This window comes from Tupaia chinensis, unplaced genomic scaffold (assembly GCF_000334495.1).
Source record: "Tupaia chinensis unplaced genomic scaffold, TupChi_1.0 Scaffold000234_1, whole genome shotgun sequence".
Lineage (NCBI taxonomy): Eukaryota > Metazoa > Chordata > Mammalia > Scandentia > Tupaiidae > Tupaia > Tupaia belangeri.
In genome coordinates, this window is record NW_006159712.1 from 924,130 (window position 1) to 942,141 (window position 18,012).

General features: G+C 39.6%; 1 protein-coding gene across 1 annotated transcript in view; it reads right to left on the bottom strand.

The window, feature by feature from the left end:
• The window catches only part of RANBP17 (RAN binding protein 17), a 312,972-nt gene extending 303,531 nt beyond the window's left edge, over window positions 1-9,441 (bottom strand). The window contains exons 1-4 of the mRNA XM_006148371.2: window positions 9,379-9,441; window positions 8,473-8,619; window positions 4,635-4,725; window positions 855-1,021 (exon numbers count right to left, since the gene is read on the bottom strand). Coding sequence (XP_006148433.1) covers window positions 855-1,021; window positions 4,635-4,725; window positions 8,473-8,619; window positions 9,379-9,441 — 468 coding nt within the window. The remainder of the gene's footprint in view (window positions 1-854; window positions 1,022-4,634; window positions 4,726-8,472; window positions 8,620-9,378) is intronic.
• Between the last annotated feature and the right edge of the window lie 8,571 nt (window positions 9,442-18,012).

Below are 18,012 nucleotides of genomic sequence, written 5' to 3' on the forward strand. Positions count from 1 at the left end.
CAGGACACAAGCTAAAGCACTTTCCTGGCAAAGGGGAATGTTAGTTTGAAAAAATATGTACCTTTAAATATCTGAACCACACTGAGCAGGACATGACGGTCACCCTACAAAGAAGCACTCAGGAACCAAGAGCAGATTCAGATTTCCCTGAATCACCTCGGGGACATACGATCACTGGCACAATCTGCTGTCCTCTTTTTTTCTCCATAGCACACATAACTAAATCTGTGCAGGTTCAACGTAGATCAGTATCTGCTGTGACTTTAATCACTTAAGTTGGAACACCCTTGAAAAACTGATATAGTCGAAGTGGTATAGTATAAAAATTTCAAAATGTAAGTTGGAAGACTTGTTGAAGTGCCAGCTCTATGCTTCATTTGGTCATTATGTGCCTTTATGCAAATTATTTCATCTTTCCACCTCTTAGTTTTCTCATTCACAAAACAAAATCCGCTTCACAGGGTTGTAATGATCATGACATTAGATAATATATGGAAAGCACTACAGACATGTTTTGTGTATGTATGGTACATAGATAAGACATATCATAAATGAAAGAACATACATTTATGGAACTAGAAAACATTGTTTGCATTCTTCTTGCTTGGAAGTTTATAATGGCATGATCCTTATTAACTGACAATAAATGATAAAGAATCTAGAGGATAAATAATAAATCATGATTAATATGGTATTGGTAGCCACCAAAAGTACCAAAAGTTTGAAGCTAGCAGAGGTTAGTTATGAGCTTTAAGAGGAAAAATCATCTCTGAAAGCGAACCATACAGCTTTAAGATAAACAGTACTCTAAATGAAAAGGTCCATGCTGTACTGATGTAACAATGTCGCCTTACCTGAAGGAACTTCTTCACATCAGCAATAATTTCTCTGAAGACAAACTGGTCTTTCTGAACCTCAAACCACCCCAACTTGGTGATTTTGGCAATGACTTGAACGAGAGCTTGAATGACAAAGGGTGCCAGCTTGGGTTGTGATGCCACATAATTCAGGATGTAGTTTCCTATAAAGAAAATATTCCAGGATCACCTGGTCTTTTCAGAAACGTAAAGTGAATCATGAAGAAAAAGAGGCAATAAGTGACATATGCTCTTTTTTCCTAAGTTCATTTCTCTCTTTCTTTCATGAGCAAGAGACAGGCAGCTCAATCTGGGGTCATCACAGCACAATCTCCCACTAGCCTCAGTCAGGCCAGATAATGTGAACATGCATATGTGCCTGGTGTGTAACAGGGGGCCTCAGGACACAAACCCGGGACCTTTGCATGTAGGTAGAGCATTACAAAGTATCACATTACTATAGCGGCATCATAAGGCCCAAGTTTCTAACTTTTGTTTCTATAATGTCATTTCTGTAGCATAGTCATCCTTTCAGGAATATATATGTCATGTTACAGCAAAACTGACTATATGCTACTCTGTTTTAGAGACATAAAACACAAAAGTGCAATTTGATAAAATAATTATGTAAACTAAAGAAAGCATGAATGGAATAGTAAATCTTGGGAAAAAGATAATATACCAAACTTGTTCAAAGGAAGTAGCAAATTTAGTTATGTGTTCCTGGTAGACTAAGTAATTGAGGTCAGGTAACATACCAGAAAGTCTAAGACACAACTTCTAAGAAGAATTTTCAAAATCAGAAATACAAGAAAAATTTTCAAAAATAAAAAAACCTAGAAAGATAGATTGAAGAGGTTTCTCCTATGAATCATACTAATATGGTTCTTCTAAGCTTTGTTATATATAATCTTTTATTTTAATAATAAAGTTTAAGAAGATGACACTGCTTCTTGACTATAAAAAACAATCCAGTGCATTTACTTCAATTAATTTTTTTTGGGGGGGAGAGGTTTTTGATATATATTATTCCATGCTAAAAAGAAATGAGGTTTCAAGCCATGGAAAGGCATGGAAGAATAGTAAATATATATTACTAAGTGAAAGAAGCCAATCTGAAAAGGCTACATACTGTATAATTCCAATTATATGACATTCTGCAAAAGGCAAAACTATAGAGACAGTAAAAAGACTGGGGTTGGCAGAGCACAGAGGAATTTTAAAGCAGTGAAATTATTCTGTACAGCACTGTAATTGTGGATATATGTCATTATATATTTGTTAAAACCCACAGGATATATACAAAACCAAGAATAAACCCTCGTGGTGCCAGCAGGTGGCATGGAGGCTAAGGTGCTGGACTTCAACATAGCCAACTGTGGTTTGAGTCCTGGACCTGGTAGCTTGCTTTCTCACTTTCCCTTTCTCTCTGTCTCTCTCTCTGGTCAAATTAAATAATAATAATAATAAAATAAATAACTCTTTAAAAAAACTTATAAAAAAGAATGAACCCTATGGAAATTATAGGCTCTGGATACTAACCATGTGTAAATCTACGTTCATTAAATGCAATCAGTCTGGCTTGGACTTGACAGTGAGGGAGGCTGTGTACGTGTAGGGGTTGGGGGTATATGGAAACTCTATACTTTTCTGCTCAATTTTGCTATGAACCTAAAACTATTCTAAAACACAAAAGTCAATTTAAAGTGTGTATGTATAAAAATAAGACAAATGAGGGAACCAGCAGTTAGCGTAATGGCTATGTCGCTGGACTCCCACGTAGTCGACCGCGGTTCGTGTCCCGGACCCGGTGGCTTAAAACTCACGCTGGGCGCGTGTGCGTGCGTGCCCAAGATCCCGAGAGGAGAATGGAGGAGAAGGGATTGCGGCGTGACCATCCCCCCTGGGGGGTGATTTCTCGCTTTCTGTCTCTATGTCTCTCTCTGTCTGTCTGGCGAGCACACGCGCCCTACAGTGAAAATCTCTCAAAAAAAAAAAAAAAAAAAAGACAAATGAGCAAAATCACAAGTTTTATGATCTAGGCTTATACTGTTTGAACCCTTATTTTAAAAGCTGTAACTCTCTCTCGCTTTCCTAATAAACACACAAGTCCATGAGTTTTGTGCGGTGCCTAAGACTTAGGGTCCCTAGAGAAGTATCAGTCAAATAAATGAGTCAGATTGCACATCACTGCATGGTTACGACCATACAAATACGAGCTTAAAGATCCATCACACTGAAAAAAAAAAAGGTCGGTCCATTACATATAACACACTTTAATTTTTTAATGCATAAATACAATCATGTTAACCTTGAGGCTAAGGAAAAGAAATGAGTTGACAGTTTCCAATATAAACAAAAATGACAAAATATCCCAGACCTTAATTATTAGAGCTTTATCAATATGAAAGGCAAACTTACAGAAATTTAAAATACATTTTTATTTTTGGAGAGATTTTCACTGTAGGGCACGTGCGCTCGCCAGACAGACAGAGAGAGACATAGAGACAGAAAGCGAGAAATCACCCCCCAGGGGGGATGGTCACGCCGCAATCCCTTCTCCTCCATTCTCCTCTCGGGATCTTGGGCACGCACACACACGCGCCCAGCATGAGTTTTAAGCCACCGGGTCCGGGACACGAACCGCGGTCGACTACGTGGGAGTCCAGCGACATAGCCATTACGCTAACTGCTGGTTCCCTAAAATACATTATTTTTGAAAACTGGACTTATAGTAAGTTCCAAGTAATTATTCCTTAGACAAACTATCTTCCCAGTAAGTAAGGATCTGCTTTTGATTTGATATATATTCCAAGTGACTTTGATAGAGCATCCTGAGAGACACTGGAGTGTTGACTGCTATCATTCGAGTGCTTACCAAGTTAACGTAACAGCTGAGGGCATGGAGTCCAAGTAGATTTTGTGAATTTGAATCACAGGTCTACTACATCCCAGCCGTGTGATCCTGGGCATGCTACAGTGTACCTCAAATCTCATTTCCTCATTTTACAAATCTATCACTTACATATTTGTTTAGCAGATAAAATGAAATGCTGCAAATCTTGGCAAATAGCACACATAATAAAATACAAGTTATTATTTACTATTAAACTAAGCAAATAACTTTTATTATACATTGCTTTGTGTGACACAACATTGTTCAACACTAGATGAGTAAGCAAGATTCTATTCATCTTTCAAAAAGACAGAATCGTGGAGCTAGTAAGTGGCACGGTGATTAAGGGCACTGGACAACCATGGTTTGAGTCCAGAACCTAGTGGCTTGTTTTCTCAATTTCCCTCTCTCTGTCTCTCTCTGGTGAACACACATGCCCTCTAGCAAATTTAAAAATAATAACAATAATAAACAAATTATTGTTTTATAAAAAATGACAGAATCAAATCTGCAAGCCTAATAACATTTTAGTATATTTATTTTATTTATTTATTTTGGTGGGGGAGAGGTTTTTGCTATAGGGCATGTGTGTACACCAGAAAGAAAGAGACAGAGAGACAGAAAGCAATAAATCACCCCCCCGGGGGGGATGGCCATGCTGCAATCCCTTCTCCTCCATTCTCCTCTCAGGATCTTGGGCATGCACGCACATGCGCCCAGCGTGAGTTTAAGCCACCAGGTCCGGACTCGAACCACGGTCGACTACATGGGAATCCAGCAACATAGCTATTACGTGATCTGCTGGTCCCAGTTTAGTACATTTAAATTAGAAAGTTCCTCTCTAAAATGTAATTTATTAACAAGCATAAAAACCCACTTACTGATATCTATCCTTTGTTCAACAGGTAAAGGACTCACTCGGCTGACAAGTTTGGAAAGACATGTTGCTGCAAGCAGCTGAGCATAAGATGTCTGTAAAGAATAATTAATTTTATCCATTAGCATCACAGATGAAAACAGAGTAGTCAAAATATTATGAGAAGAACTTTTTTTCTAAACAATAATATGAATTTTTCTGGTTTTCCAAACTGGTAGACTTACCATGCATTAAAAAATAACTGTTTGACATACCCACACATATAATATATAGGCAGACACAGAGGCATATGCATACACGGGCATACACACACAGTCCTCCTGGTGGGTCTGTGGTTAAGAGAGATATACGTGGCCATCTGAAACAACAGCAAGCACTCAGGGAAACTAAATGACTGGGAACAAATTCAAATAAAATGCTTCTACCATTGTCTACACAGACCTGCATGATCTGTTCTCTGATTATCTCTTTCAATTCATCTGGTTCCATTCTTCACCGAGCTCTGACCACAATAGCCTTTCAGTTCCTTTCAATGCCTCCCCCACGGGGACCTCCATGTTCCTTCAGGTCCATGCCTGACTGTATTCTCTCTGGCCCCAATTGTCTCAACTTAAAAGAACTCAAACTCCCTGAATGCATGCTGATCCTTCAAAATTCAGTAGTTATTTACTCCATCCCCAAGAATTTCCTGCAAAGATAGTCTCCTTTTTCCCTCCAGACAAGAGGATGGAAAATGATGGCTTATGGACCAAACCTTGCCTGTTTTTTCACAGCTGGTGAGATAAAAATGGCTTTGACAACTTTAAAAAATTGAAAAAATAACAATATTTTGACCTGTGAAAAATATACGATTTTTCCAGATTTCAGTATCCATAAATAAAGTGTTTTAAAACACAGCCATATCCATTCATGTATACACTGTGCTGCTTTCACGCCACTATGGCAGAACCAAAGGGTTAAATAAGATAGAGACCATGTGAGGCACCTATTAACTCCGACTGCTGCTCAGCACACCACACACTGCCGTGGCGTAGTTCTCACGCCACGGTGCCCATAGTGCCGTGGATACCATTGTGACATGACATCTATCTGTGATCACTACCAATGCATGTCTACCATGTCAAAACAAGGAAAGACAAAAGCAGACTTCAAATATTTGACTTTTAAGAGTCAGAGGATTGTGGATTATTTTCTTACCATATTACATTTCAAACTAATGTGTTCTCTATTCAATGGCACTATAACTGTATTCCCAACACAAAGGAAATCAACAGTCCAAACATTTAGAAAACATATCAATAGAATATCTCATCGCAGCATAATTTCTTTATAAAAATAAAAGGAAGCTGCAACCAAAGTTAAATTTGGAAGTTATTTACTCGGTAGCCAAGCAAGAAAAGCTATTTACAATGCTGAGTTCATTAAATCACCATTATTTTACAGTTAAATGTGCACAGAGAATAAACTTAAGGGGATCAGCAGTTGGCGTAACGGCTATGTCACTGGACTCCCATGTAGTCGAATGCAGTTCGAGTCCTGGACCTGGTGGCTTAAACTCATATTGGGTGCGTGTGTGTGCATGCCCAAGATCCCAAGAGGAGAATGGAGGAGAAGGGACTGTGATGTGGTCACCCCCCTGAGGAGGGTGATTTCTTGCTTTCTGTCTCTCTCTGTCTCTCTGGCAAGTGCAAGCACCCTATAGTAAAAACCTCTCCAAAAGGGAAAAAGAGAATAAACTTGAGATGACTAGTCTTTCTTGGAACAAATGCCCAAACAGTTGAGGACACTGAAGCAACATCAAAGGTTAACTTAAAAACAAGACGAATGATTTAGAAAGGGTCTCCTTAGCTTAGTAATAGTTGACAACTATTACTAATACTGCTCACACTGTTAATGTACCAAGATTTACTCTCTGCATATTCTAAGGTCAATATTGAGTATGAAGTAACTAAAAAATTCCCCTCTGTGAAGAGTCTCTGTGGAACCACTGTATTTTCAAAGAAGTTAGGAAATGTTAATTCAATATAGTTTGACATAGTATCTACTAAGATGTTTCCCACTGGTGGTAAAAATACATGGAGAAGAGAAAGGTTTGGCTGGATAAATTTTAAAAGCTTTTAAAAATATAAGATGTTTAAGGACTATGGTTATTTATTGTACTAGTCATCAGTAGAAAATACTTAGTAAATAGTGAATCTATCATAAATTAGTGACTGAGTGGTGTTAATAGTGGACTTCGCTCATGTTTGTGAATTCATCTTCAGTTTTGTGAATTTCTCTCAGACGGAAAAGCTAAATATCCTGACCTGCCCCCAAGATAAAGTAGCTTAATTGTTGATCAAAGGCAACATTATATTGTAATTTTTTTTTTAGTTCAGGCTGAGACTGAATTTTTTTCTGAATAATAAGGCCAAGAAACTATTGTTCAAAACTAAACTGCTTTGGACATTACCTTCTGCTGTAAACTTCATGTCCCTTAAGGAATTCAAGTTCAAATTACAAAAGTGCCTCAAAAGCAAACAATGCTTACTACTTATAAACTTTTATGTCTGTATAGATACAATGCAGTGAAGTTATTCTGGTAACAACTAACTGTCAAGTTGCTTTACACCACTTCTCACACTGTCAAAAGTTGAAATAAGTGATGAGATCTCTATTTCCAGAAATATTTTCTAAGCTCCAACTAAAGAGCCAGTAATATTTTTCAGACCTTGATACAAATATAAAGGATATTTCCATAAATCAAAATCCATTTATTGGAGCTGCCACCTATCCTTCAATAGGAAGTGATTAATCTGCAGTGTAATGACAGCCTAACAGGCAAATACCCACAGAAGATGTGACAGAATTCTATGAATGCGTTTAAGTGATGAATTTGCTTAATTAACATTATGCTCATGGACTGATATTTGTATTGAGCAGTGCCCATCTATGAAAAAGGTATTTTCAATGATGAAACATGTAAAATCTCGTTACAGATCAGCATTAACATATAAATACTTGCAATCAATGTTATGAGACATCAACTCGGAACACTAATTAACCAAAATGATATCCCCAAGAGAATAATTCTTTTCATTAGATCTATTACAAAAAAAAAATTCAATTATTATATATTAAATTTTATCACTACAACTTTGTGGTGTTTTCTCTAGTTATAAGTGTACTTACATAAAATATCCTCTATTTTACTTCTTGGCTCTCAAAGCCTGAAATATTTACTATCTAGGCCTTTATAGAAAAAGTTTGCCAACATGCTCTAGACCATGGAGTCTCTTCTCTTACTATAGTATTCACTGTATCATTTCATAATTCCTCATTTATCCATCTCTGTCTCTTTAACCACACAATGAACCACTTTAATTCATGCATATACACCAAGCAGGTACTGCAGCATCTGGGTTTACACTGAAGTGCTTTCTAAATGACTGCTAAATTAATGCAAGGCTGGGAATATCTAGGAGCAAAGCAGGCAAAGGCAGTCAGCGTTCTTCTGAAACACCCTTTCGTGTTTCAGAGTTAATTATAACCTGCCTTCCCCTCTAGATTCTGCTTTTAAGCTGCTAGTCGCCTCCCTAAAAATTTAATTTTTGCCTACTAAGATGAGACAAAAAATGGGGTCACGAGGAAACAAGAAACTATTTCAATTCATTCCTAACTCTTTCTTCAACTTGTTTTCTAAACTTTCTTATTCTTTCCCTGATGAACTTCTCTGACAGTAAAATAAGCTATAATAAGAGACATGTGGCATATCCATCCGTTATCACTGCCAACAAAAGTTCATTAACAATGATAGATAGCTGCTGCTCTTTCACGGTTAACTGCTATCAGCAAATACTTACTGTTCCTTGTTCTAATAACAGTTGACACTTGCTGAGACATTCTGGGCTGTCAATCAATTCCAAGAGTGCTTTCTCAGCCTCTATTCTTTGTGTGAGATCGGTTCCTATGTAGAGATGAGTACATAACAACTCCAATTCGGCCAAACTCTTGAGAAGAAAAAAATTAACACTTTACTTGAGTGGAAAACTAAGGTAAGTTTATTAGTAACGAAAAACAAAGGATACAAATATCATGCCATTAATCATGTATTAATTTAATACACGTTTATTAGGCTACAACTATTTACCAGGGGATACAGCAGCAAACAAAACAGATACAGATACCTCCTACCCTCAAAATAATTTACTTATGAATTGATAGCTCTGTACAAAAGGGGATGAGAGGCCTAACCCAAGGCATGAGAAAAGGTGAGCCTGTGGGGCCGGCAGGTGTCATGGTGGTTAAGTTAAGGTGCCGGACTCCCTCATGGCAGACTGCAGTTTGAGTTCGGGATCTCAAATTTAAAAATAACAACAAATGAAATTAAATAATCATTAACAAAAAAAAAAAAAGGAAAAGAAAAGGTATGCCTGAAGAAGTAACATTTATACTAAGATATAAGAGGATGAATGAGATGGGGAAAAAGACAAGGCAGCAGTCCTGGCATAAAATAGCATTTAGCGGGGCCGTGCAGCAGAATGGCCACTATTGCTGTTAACAGACAGCAAGGTGAACCTCCAGATGAGGTTAGAGAGGCGGGAAGAGGAAATGATCACACCTAAGTTACAGATAAGATAACCCAGTGTACATTCTCAAATTCTAAGAATTTCATTTGTTCATCTATAAGAAATAAATGATGATCATTATAATTGTGTGCTGACTATAGGCTTCTAAACTAAGGACTCAGTGCAGGAAGTGAACTATACCATGATTTTCAGAAACTGACCTGACCTCATGGGTATTTCTAGCAATATATAATAAGCTGTCATGTTGCAGGCTCCCATTTTATAATTACAAAGACTATAAAAATACTTGTGCATAAATATAATCTCACTTGAAGATAAGGCACACATAGAAACAATCTGAAAAAAGTGAAAACTAAATTCAGCATTCCTCTCAGCTTAAAAGGATTTTGGCTAAAGGCATCTTACTAAAACAAACTTCTTCACTTCGAACCTGAATTAGAGAATTCTTCTTTACAGGACAAAATATTAGCACAGATTTTAATGTCAGGGAGGCACATGAAGGTAATGGGATATTCCTAAAGGAATACCTTTTTTTTTCTTTGTCCTTTCTGGCCTGAACTTTCACATAGCAGCCTGACAGCTTCACCAGTTCACACCTGGGAGAATTCACCCACGACACTGAAATGGGGCCTCCTCTAGCTCTCTTCATTCCTTTCACGTCTCTTTTCTTAGCTTCTTTAGAGCATTTTCTACTTCCCTATCCAAGTCAGAGCCCAGGATCTCAGATTTGGGAATTAGCTACTAGAGGAAAGTCCAAAAGTAAGATTTCGAATGGATTCCAGGACCTTGAATGAGGCCACGTTTTAAGCAGTTCCCTCACCTAGATTGGCCCAGTTAGTGCAAATTACTACTACTTACTGTTTACAATATTAAAATCCATAGAACATGTACAGTTCATGAAATCATATAAATTTTTATATTTACTCCAGTGTGAGAAATACAAACATGAAAAGGGCTGCTTTTTTCCTTCTAATAATTTCCCTCTGAAGTCTTTTCCTTAATCTAATAAATTTAAAGGACCAAATCTTAGAACTGATAATACTCAGAATAATTTAACAATAAATTGATCGTGCTGTTATGCATTCACCAAGGTCTGAAATTCTTTGAATAAGTAGATTTTGACTACAGTAAAAGAACTATGCCAAAACCAGTGACAAGACCTATTTAACAAAACAAAATGCAGGGGACCAGCACATGGCGTAATGGTTATGTCGCTGGACTCTTATGTAGTCAATCAAAGTCTGAGTCCCGGACGTGGTGGCTTAAACTCGCGCCGGGCGCATATGTATGCATGCCCAAGATCCAATCAAAGTCTGAGTCCCAGACGTGGTGGCTTAAACTCGCGCCGGGTGCATATGTATGCATGCCCAAGATCCCAAAAGGAGAATGGAGGAGAAGGGATTGCGGTGTGGCCATCTCCCCTGGGGAGTGATTTCTCGCTTTCTGTCTCTCTGTCTCTGTCTTTCCGGTGAGTGCATGCACCCTAGAACAAAAACCTCTCAAAAAAAAAAGAAATGCAGAAAAGTTAGACTAACTATAGTACCTATTTCATAAGTTCGTTTGTCTGTCTCATAAGTTAGTGCCTTGTAAAATTCTGACACATTGTATATGATATGAAGCCCAGATGTTTACTATTAATATTACCTAATAATTATACTATAATGGGTTGAATTATGTCCTCCTAAAAGATACACCCAAGTTCTAACTTCCAGTACCTATTAATGAGACTATTTGGAAATAGAGTCTTTACAAATCCTTAATTAAGTTAAGAATCTAGGGACCAGCATATGGCATAAGGGTTACATTGCTGGACTCCCATATAGTTGACCGTGGTTCAAGTCCTGGACCTGGTAGTTTAAAACTCACGCAGGGTGCGTGTATGTACATACCCAAAATCCTGAAAGAGAATGGAGAAGGGATTGCGGTGTGGCCATCCCCTGGGGGGTGATTTAGCTCTTTCTGTCTCTGTCTCTCCAGCGAGCACATGCACTCTATATCAAAAATCTCTTTAAAAAAAAAATAAAGTTAAGGATCTCCACATGGCTGACCACAGTCTGTCCTGGACTTGGCAGCTTGAAAATCACACTGGACATGTATATTTGTGTGCCCAAAATCCCAGGAAAAGACCAGAGCAGAAGGGACTGCGGTGTGGCCATCCCCCACTCCAGGGTGATTTCTCACTTTCCCTCTCACTGTTTCTCTCTGGTGAGCATGCATACCCTATGACAAAAACCTTTAAAAAAAAAAAAGAGTATCATTGTCAATTTAGAGTAGGCCCTAAATCCAGTGACTGGTGTCCTTATAAGAGAAAGGAAACGGAGAACGGAGATGTGGAGAAACACAGGGACGCGGACAAGAAGGCCCCATGAAGATGCCAAGGAACATCAAAGATTTCCGGTAGCCATCGGAAGCTAGGAAAAATCATGTAATGGTTTCTCTTTTGAGGCGTCCAGATGGAACCACCCCATCTGCAGTTTGGTTTTAGACTTTTTGGCTTCCAGAACTGTGAGAATAAATCTGTATGGTTTTAAGCCATCCAGTCCACAGTAATTTGTTTCAACAGTCCCAGAAAACTAACACAAATACTAATCAATTCAATGGTACCTAAGTAAACCTATTTGGAAAGACTCTGGAAAAGTTGGGAAATTGTATTTTGTTTGCTATACTGATTTAAAGAACCTCAAAAACGCCATCTGGGGTATATTTAAACAGTGTTAAAGTCAACATTGTTACCAGTTACCTTTTCTTTTCCAAAATTATTTCAAATTATTAACAAATAAAAGGTAATACATGATAAAAAGGGAAAGGTTTGGGCTTTCTCTTATGAAAGATTCATAAGGAAAAATCAAGTTTTTCTTTCACTGTGACAATTACAGTTAAACACATTTATTGTATTAGACCTGTTCAGAGAAAAGAATACACACACAAAGACCCTTGTCCTGATGGAAGGCATCATCTAGATAATTAAAACAGTTAAATTCATAATGTGGTATTTGCTAACTAACTAAGCAATCTGACAGATTTTCCCAGAGAATCTATCAGTAAGTGTACATTTTTACAATAAATCCATAAATTTATATATTAGTTTTATATAGGATATCTTAAACTATAGTTAGTGTGACAATGCCTAAGAGAAATGGATCTCTTATCGATTTCTTACCAATCAGGTTTGAGTTATTAAAACATCTATGCATCTTATATTAACATTAGAAGACTATGTTCATAACAGGTATTAATAATTAATGTGGGGGGACCAGCAGGCAGCACAGGGGTTAAGACACTGGACACGGGACCAGCAGTTAGCGTTAATGGCTATGTCGCTGGACTCCCACATAGTCAACCATGGCATCCCGGACCCGGTGGCTTAAAACTCACGCCAGGCGCGTCTGCATGAGTGCCCAAGATCCTGAGAGGAGAATGGAGGAGAAGGGATTGTGGTATGGCCATCCCCCTTGGGGGGTGATTTCTCGCTTTCTGTCTCTCTGTCTCTCTCTGTCTGTCCCCGCGGCCCCTAAAAAAAAACCCTCCAAAAAAAAAAAAAAAAAAAAAAGAAAAGACTCTCTCCCATGTGTCCGACCACGGTTAGAGTCCCAGACCTTGTGGCTTGCTTTCTCATTTTCTTTCTCTATCTGGTTAAAAAAAAAAAAAAAAAGAGTAAAGAAAATTAAATAAATAACTCTTTAAAAAATTCATGTGAACATAACATAGCTCCTACAGCATTTCAAACATAAACCGAACAGCACCCAACTTCCACATCCTACACAGTGCAATCCTCACCACAGTCTAATTAAGGAGATTCCAAATTATTCTGGACTTATTCCTGGCTTGTCTACTTAACATACAATTGGCCCCCAAATGATGTGACTTCATTCTATCTAGCAACTCCCACACAGTGACTACTGAGTAAAAGCCAAACAAAAACTGTATATATTGTGTATTTCTTTAGTAATGGAAAGCAGATCAGCTTTTTCCTGACTTGAGAGGGGAGAGCAGAAAAGTAGGGGAAGAAGGGACAGCAAGGAGGGATTATGTAGGTGCAAAAGAGCGAAAGGAAACTTCTGGGTGTGCTTAACAGGTTTTCTCTCTCTCTCCTTTTTCCTTTCAGGGACAGTTCCACAGGTGTGAACATATGCCAAAACTCATCCAACTGCACAGACGAAATGTATGCATTTTATTATGTGTCAATAAGAATAAAGATTTTTGTTTCATGAGAAAAATGTATTCTAATAATAAAAAGTAAACCACAAATAATCACATTTTGATTGAATTTAAAGCGTTAGCTATTTCACTTTATCTTTCCTGTCTTCTGTAACGAAGCTACATTTTAAAATGTCTTCTTCATTATTTCATTTTTTAATTATTCATGATACAGCAGGGCATATGTACGAGAGAGAGAAAAAAGTACCCGCCACAGGACCTGGTCACACCACAGTCCCTTCCCCCCCCAGTCTTCCAGCCCATGAGACCCTCGGCCCTCACCCACGTGCCGTGTTTGTGCCTGACTGGTTCAGGGGTTCGACTGGAGTCAGACACAGGTTCCAGCTTCACTGAGTAGCACGTCACTCCTACTCCACAGAGCCAGGCCTGGAATCAAGCTTCTTTACTGCCACTAATGGAAATTGCTCTCATTTTGAAGTTACCCATTTCCTACAAACTCTTTGTTTCTTCTTCCTCTTAGTACTTTTTCCTGAGCTTCCCTCAAGGCTTATTCCTGGGCCTTCTGGAACCCTTCCTTCTACAATGAATTGGATAATACCTGTTTTATAAAAGTATTTATAGTTCATAAAAGTATTTTCATCTTTTTGCAAACCAATCCTGAAAAAAAGGCTCCTGCAAAGTACATATTTTCAGTATACTTATTTTACAGATTTAAAAAAAAAAAAAAAACACAAAAACCAAGCCAAGAGGTAAAATATACATAAGATGCTCAAGATCAAACAGAGTAAACAGTCACCTGCGAGTCAATACAGACCCCAAGCTCAGGCTGTCTCATCACCCATTACCCTGGACCCCTTTACTACAATACAATCGTCACCTATGTGTAGATGTCCTCCTGTTCACACTCTTAACCCTGTCCGTTCAACAAACTGCTTACAAACTTCCTCTCAGAATCCAGAAAGATGTTAAGAATAATCCCAAAATGTCAGAAACGTAATTGGGCATGTTTCACACATATTTCCATTTGAAGTGCCCCTTTGTTTTCAGAGGTCTAGACAAGGATCTAGGTCTACAAGTTTGATGTTATCTTTTGCTTTTCCCTCTCCTTAGCTCTCCTGTAAAGAATTTAGCCATGTCCAAAGAAAGGTCTGGCCTTTGCCCACAGCTTCTGAGCAATACAACATATGTTGTGTGATAAGACTTTTAGGACAAGGGAAGACATACCTGACTGTCCCAGGCAGAAGCTGCCCACACCAGAAAGACTGTGTGTTTAGGGTGGGGGCTTTGGGTCACAAAGTATCAGCTGACTTAGAGCATAAGTTCAACTCTACAGATAATCAATTGTGCCTAAGTAATGAAGCTCCAATAAAAACAGCGGATACTAAAGCTCAGCTAAGTGTCCCTAAATGACAATATTCAGTGCATATTACAACACATCGACGCCAAACAGTAGTATCTACTGAGAACAAAAGAAGTTTGTTTTGGAACCTTTCCTTACACTGCCCTATGTGTCTCCTTCCTTTAATCAATTTTCATCTATACCCTTCCCCTGTAATAAACGGTAACTGTATAAGAGCTTTCAGTGAATTAGTTGAGTCTTCCTGAAGAAATATTGAACATGAAGATGGTTTAAGAGAACCCCTAGACTTGCAGTTCATATTAGAAAAAGGGCAATCTAGGGGACTGTACCCTAAAACCTCAGTCTGGCTAACCCCAAGTATATATCTAATTGTCATAAAGTCCTACCAACTCTTTTTCTATGAAGACTCAGCTAAATACCTCCAAAAGATATTCAAAAACAGCAAAACAAACAATATTTTCTAATTGTAGCTATTTAGGGAATGAGTTATAGAGGACAGTGGGGGTCTTAGAAGCTTCATGATTAGACTTAAAAGCCACTAGTACACTGGAGCAGTTACAAGCTTTGTAGTCTGCCACTCATTAAGGGGTCATGGGCAGATTATTTAATCTTTCTAAACCTCACTGTTGAAAGTGAAAAAAAAAAAAAAAAAAACAAAAAACAAAAAACGAAGGTAGTAATATCCACCTTTCAAAATAACTGTGAAGATTCGAGTTAGAAAAGGAGAAAGCCTAGTCAGTGCTAGCCAAAGAGAAGAGTCACAATAGACTGTAAATAATTATTCAGTATTGATAACTGATTTTCTATAGTTTCTCCCGTTTGAATGCACATTGCCAGGATGGTCTTTTGCAATTCCTTGCATCATGCTAATATGGTATTAAAAATAGCAGTTCCCAATTGCATCCAGAACAAATCAGGTAGCTTGACTGAGAATCAGAAGCATTGCTATAGTTTCTGGTTCCAGAATAGTCCTGAGTAAAAAAAAAAAAAATTGGGTCCCCTCATTTTTTCTAACGTTATCTCTTGATTCTCATCAAGGTCCCTCTGTTGTATCACTAGGGCCTACGTTTTATGTGTTCTCCTTGTTCGCTCCCTCACTCTGCCCCACCATCTAGACCGCCTCTGGTCAGATAATCCACATACTTCTTTTAGGAAAGGGTACCCTAATTCTAGTTTTGTAACCATAATATGTAATGTGTGCTCAAGGTGGGTTACATGTGGGACCAGCAGATGGTGTAATGGTTACATTGCTGGACTCCCACATGGCTGACTGCCGTTCAAGTCCTGGACCCAGTGGCTTGAAACTCATGCCAGGAACTCACGCTGGGCATGTGTGAATGAGTGCCCCAAATCCCAAGAAGAGAATGGAAGAGAAGGGAGTGCAGCATGGCCATCCCCCCACGGGATGATTTCTCACCTTCTGCCTCTCTATCTCTCTGTCTCTCTGGAAGGGCATATGCCCTATAGCAAAAATCTAACAATAACAAAATGGGTTACTGATCCCACTGCCCCCGAGGATGGCAGGGCTTGGGACAAAAGGGAAACTTCACAGTGACAGCCGTTGACTATGATCAGTTCATGCCAACGAGCCGCACAATTATCACTTCTTATGTATGTCATAAAGTGAAAGAGATTGTCGAGCAGTGTTCTAACCTCATCCTACTCAAATCTGCTTCTTAACTCATCATCTTTATGTCATAAATTTTGACTAGCTACCTCGTGGAGTAGATGACAGTAAGATACAGGTTGCAGAAAGAATACGAAGTGCATCAGTCATTAGTCCTACTCAACCCCATGACCCCGATGAGACACGATTGTGCTAAGAGTCAGTGTGCCCACAAAAAAAGTGTAACTATGCATACCACTCAAGTTAGTGGTGAGGGCTCAACTCTTGAAGCATGTGAAAACTCAAAATGCTAGGCACTGGCTATCACTATTAACAAACACTCCCTGGGGAGACTGGCTAACAACATGTGAAAAAGAATTCAGGGACCAACTCTGGTGCAGGGGTAGTGAGCAGCTCAAGAAAAGGTTTGACCATCCAGTCACATCAGCACAAAACATGGTAGACACATGCACCAGTGCCCAAGATCTGATGGGCTGGCAGACTGCAGGAAGGAGATCCTCTCTCTCCTCAGATGTGGTCTCTCATAAATAAAAAACGTTCTAAAGAAAAAAATTCAAGCTGAGAAGCTTAAGTTTTTTTCTGGTCATCAAAACTGGTATTTCGCTTGTCCAGCTCCACTTTTAAGCCATCCACAGCTACTGTCAGGCACATCCCTGCGAAACAAATATGGGTAGTTCTGGCATCAGACACTAGTATTTCTAATACTGTACCTAAGTGTGAAGAGGTCTGCAGGACCTAGTGATTCACCATTATCACCTTTCCAAGCTGAAAGAATTCAAAAGTTCCACCATATTTAAAGATGTACTCTCAAGATTTACACCTGCGCCATGAAAATCTGATCAACTATTTACAATCCAGTAAGTCCTCCCTGTGAGTCTTCCTGTGAAAATGTCCCAAAGGGAACCAACCAGACCAAACTTTCTGCAGTAAGCCATGTTCTCCTACAAGTCTGCCTCAGCTCATGGCCTTCCGCCTCTATACCCTTCCCGTCCCTTCCCTTCCCCTTCCACCTGGCCGACGCTTACAGTTCCCGCAAGGCCCGCTACACAGCAAATTCCGAGGACCCAAATCACGGAGCTTGGCTCCCAGCTGTATTTCCAGTGCCCAGCTTAGTAGGCATTCAGTAACTAGAAGTGGCGGAATGGGAGCTCATGGATCTGAAAGCGTCCACGTCCTGTGTGAGAAGCACAGCGGCTCTGCCTCACTCCTTACACGCACACGCACACGCGGCTGGCTGCCCGGTTTTCAGAGCTCCCGTGAAATCCTGTAACTCGCTCTCCCCTCACGTTTCTCCCTGGCACAGCCATCTGAGCTCTCTGAGGATCGCGACCGTGAGATGAGGTCACCATGCATCCCCAGAACTTTGCACAGGGCTGAGACACAGTGGGGCGTCTCGGTAACTGTCCGCTGAACGCACAGCTGAATGGCTGTGCAGAGCGGCCCCAGGACCCGGGCCCATCTCCACCGCCTCGGCGACCTCGGGTGCGCCGGGCCGGGTTTCTCCGCCAATGAGAGCGGCGGAGCCCTCCAAGCACTGCCCGCAGACACGGCCCCGGCTCCGCCGGCCAATTGAAGTCCTATGCTGCGGCCGCTGCTCGGCGGACCCCGGCGCCCCCGCGAGATCTGTCTCAGCTGTGCAGAGGGAGGCTGAGTGCAGCGCCGCGGCGGG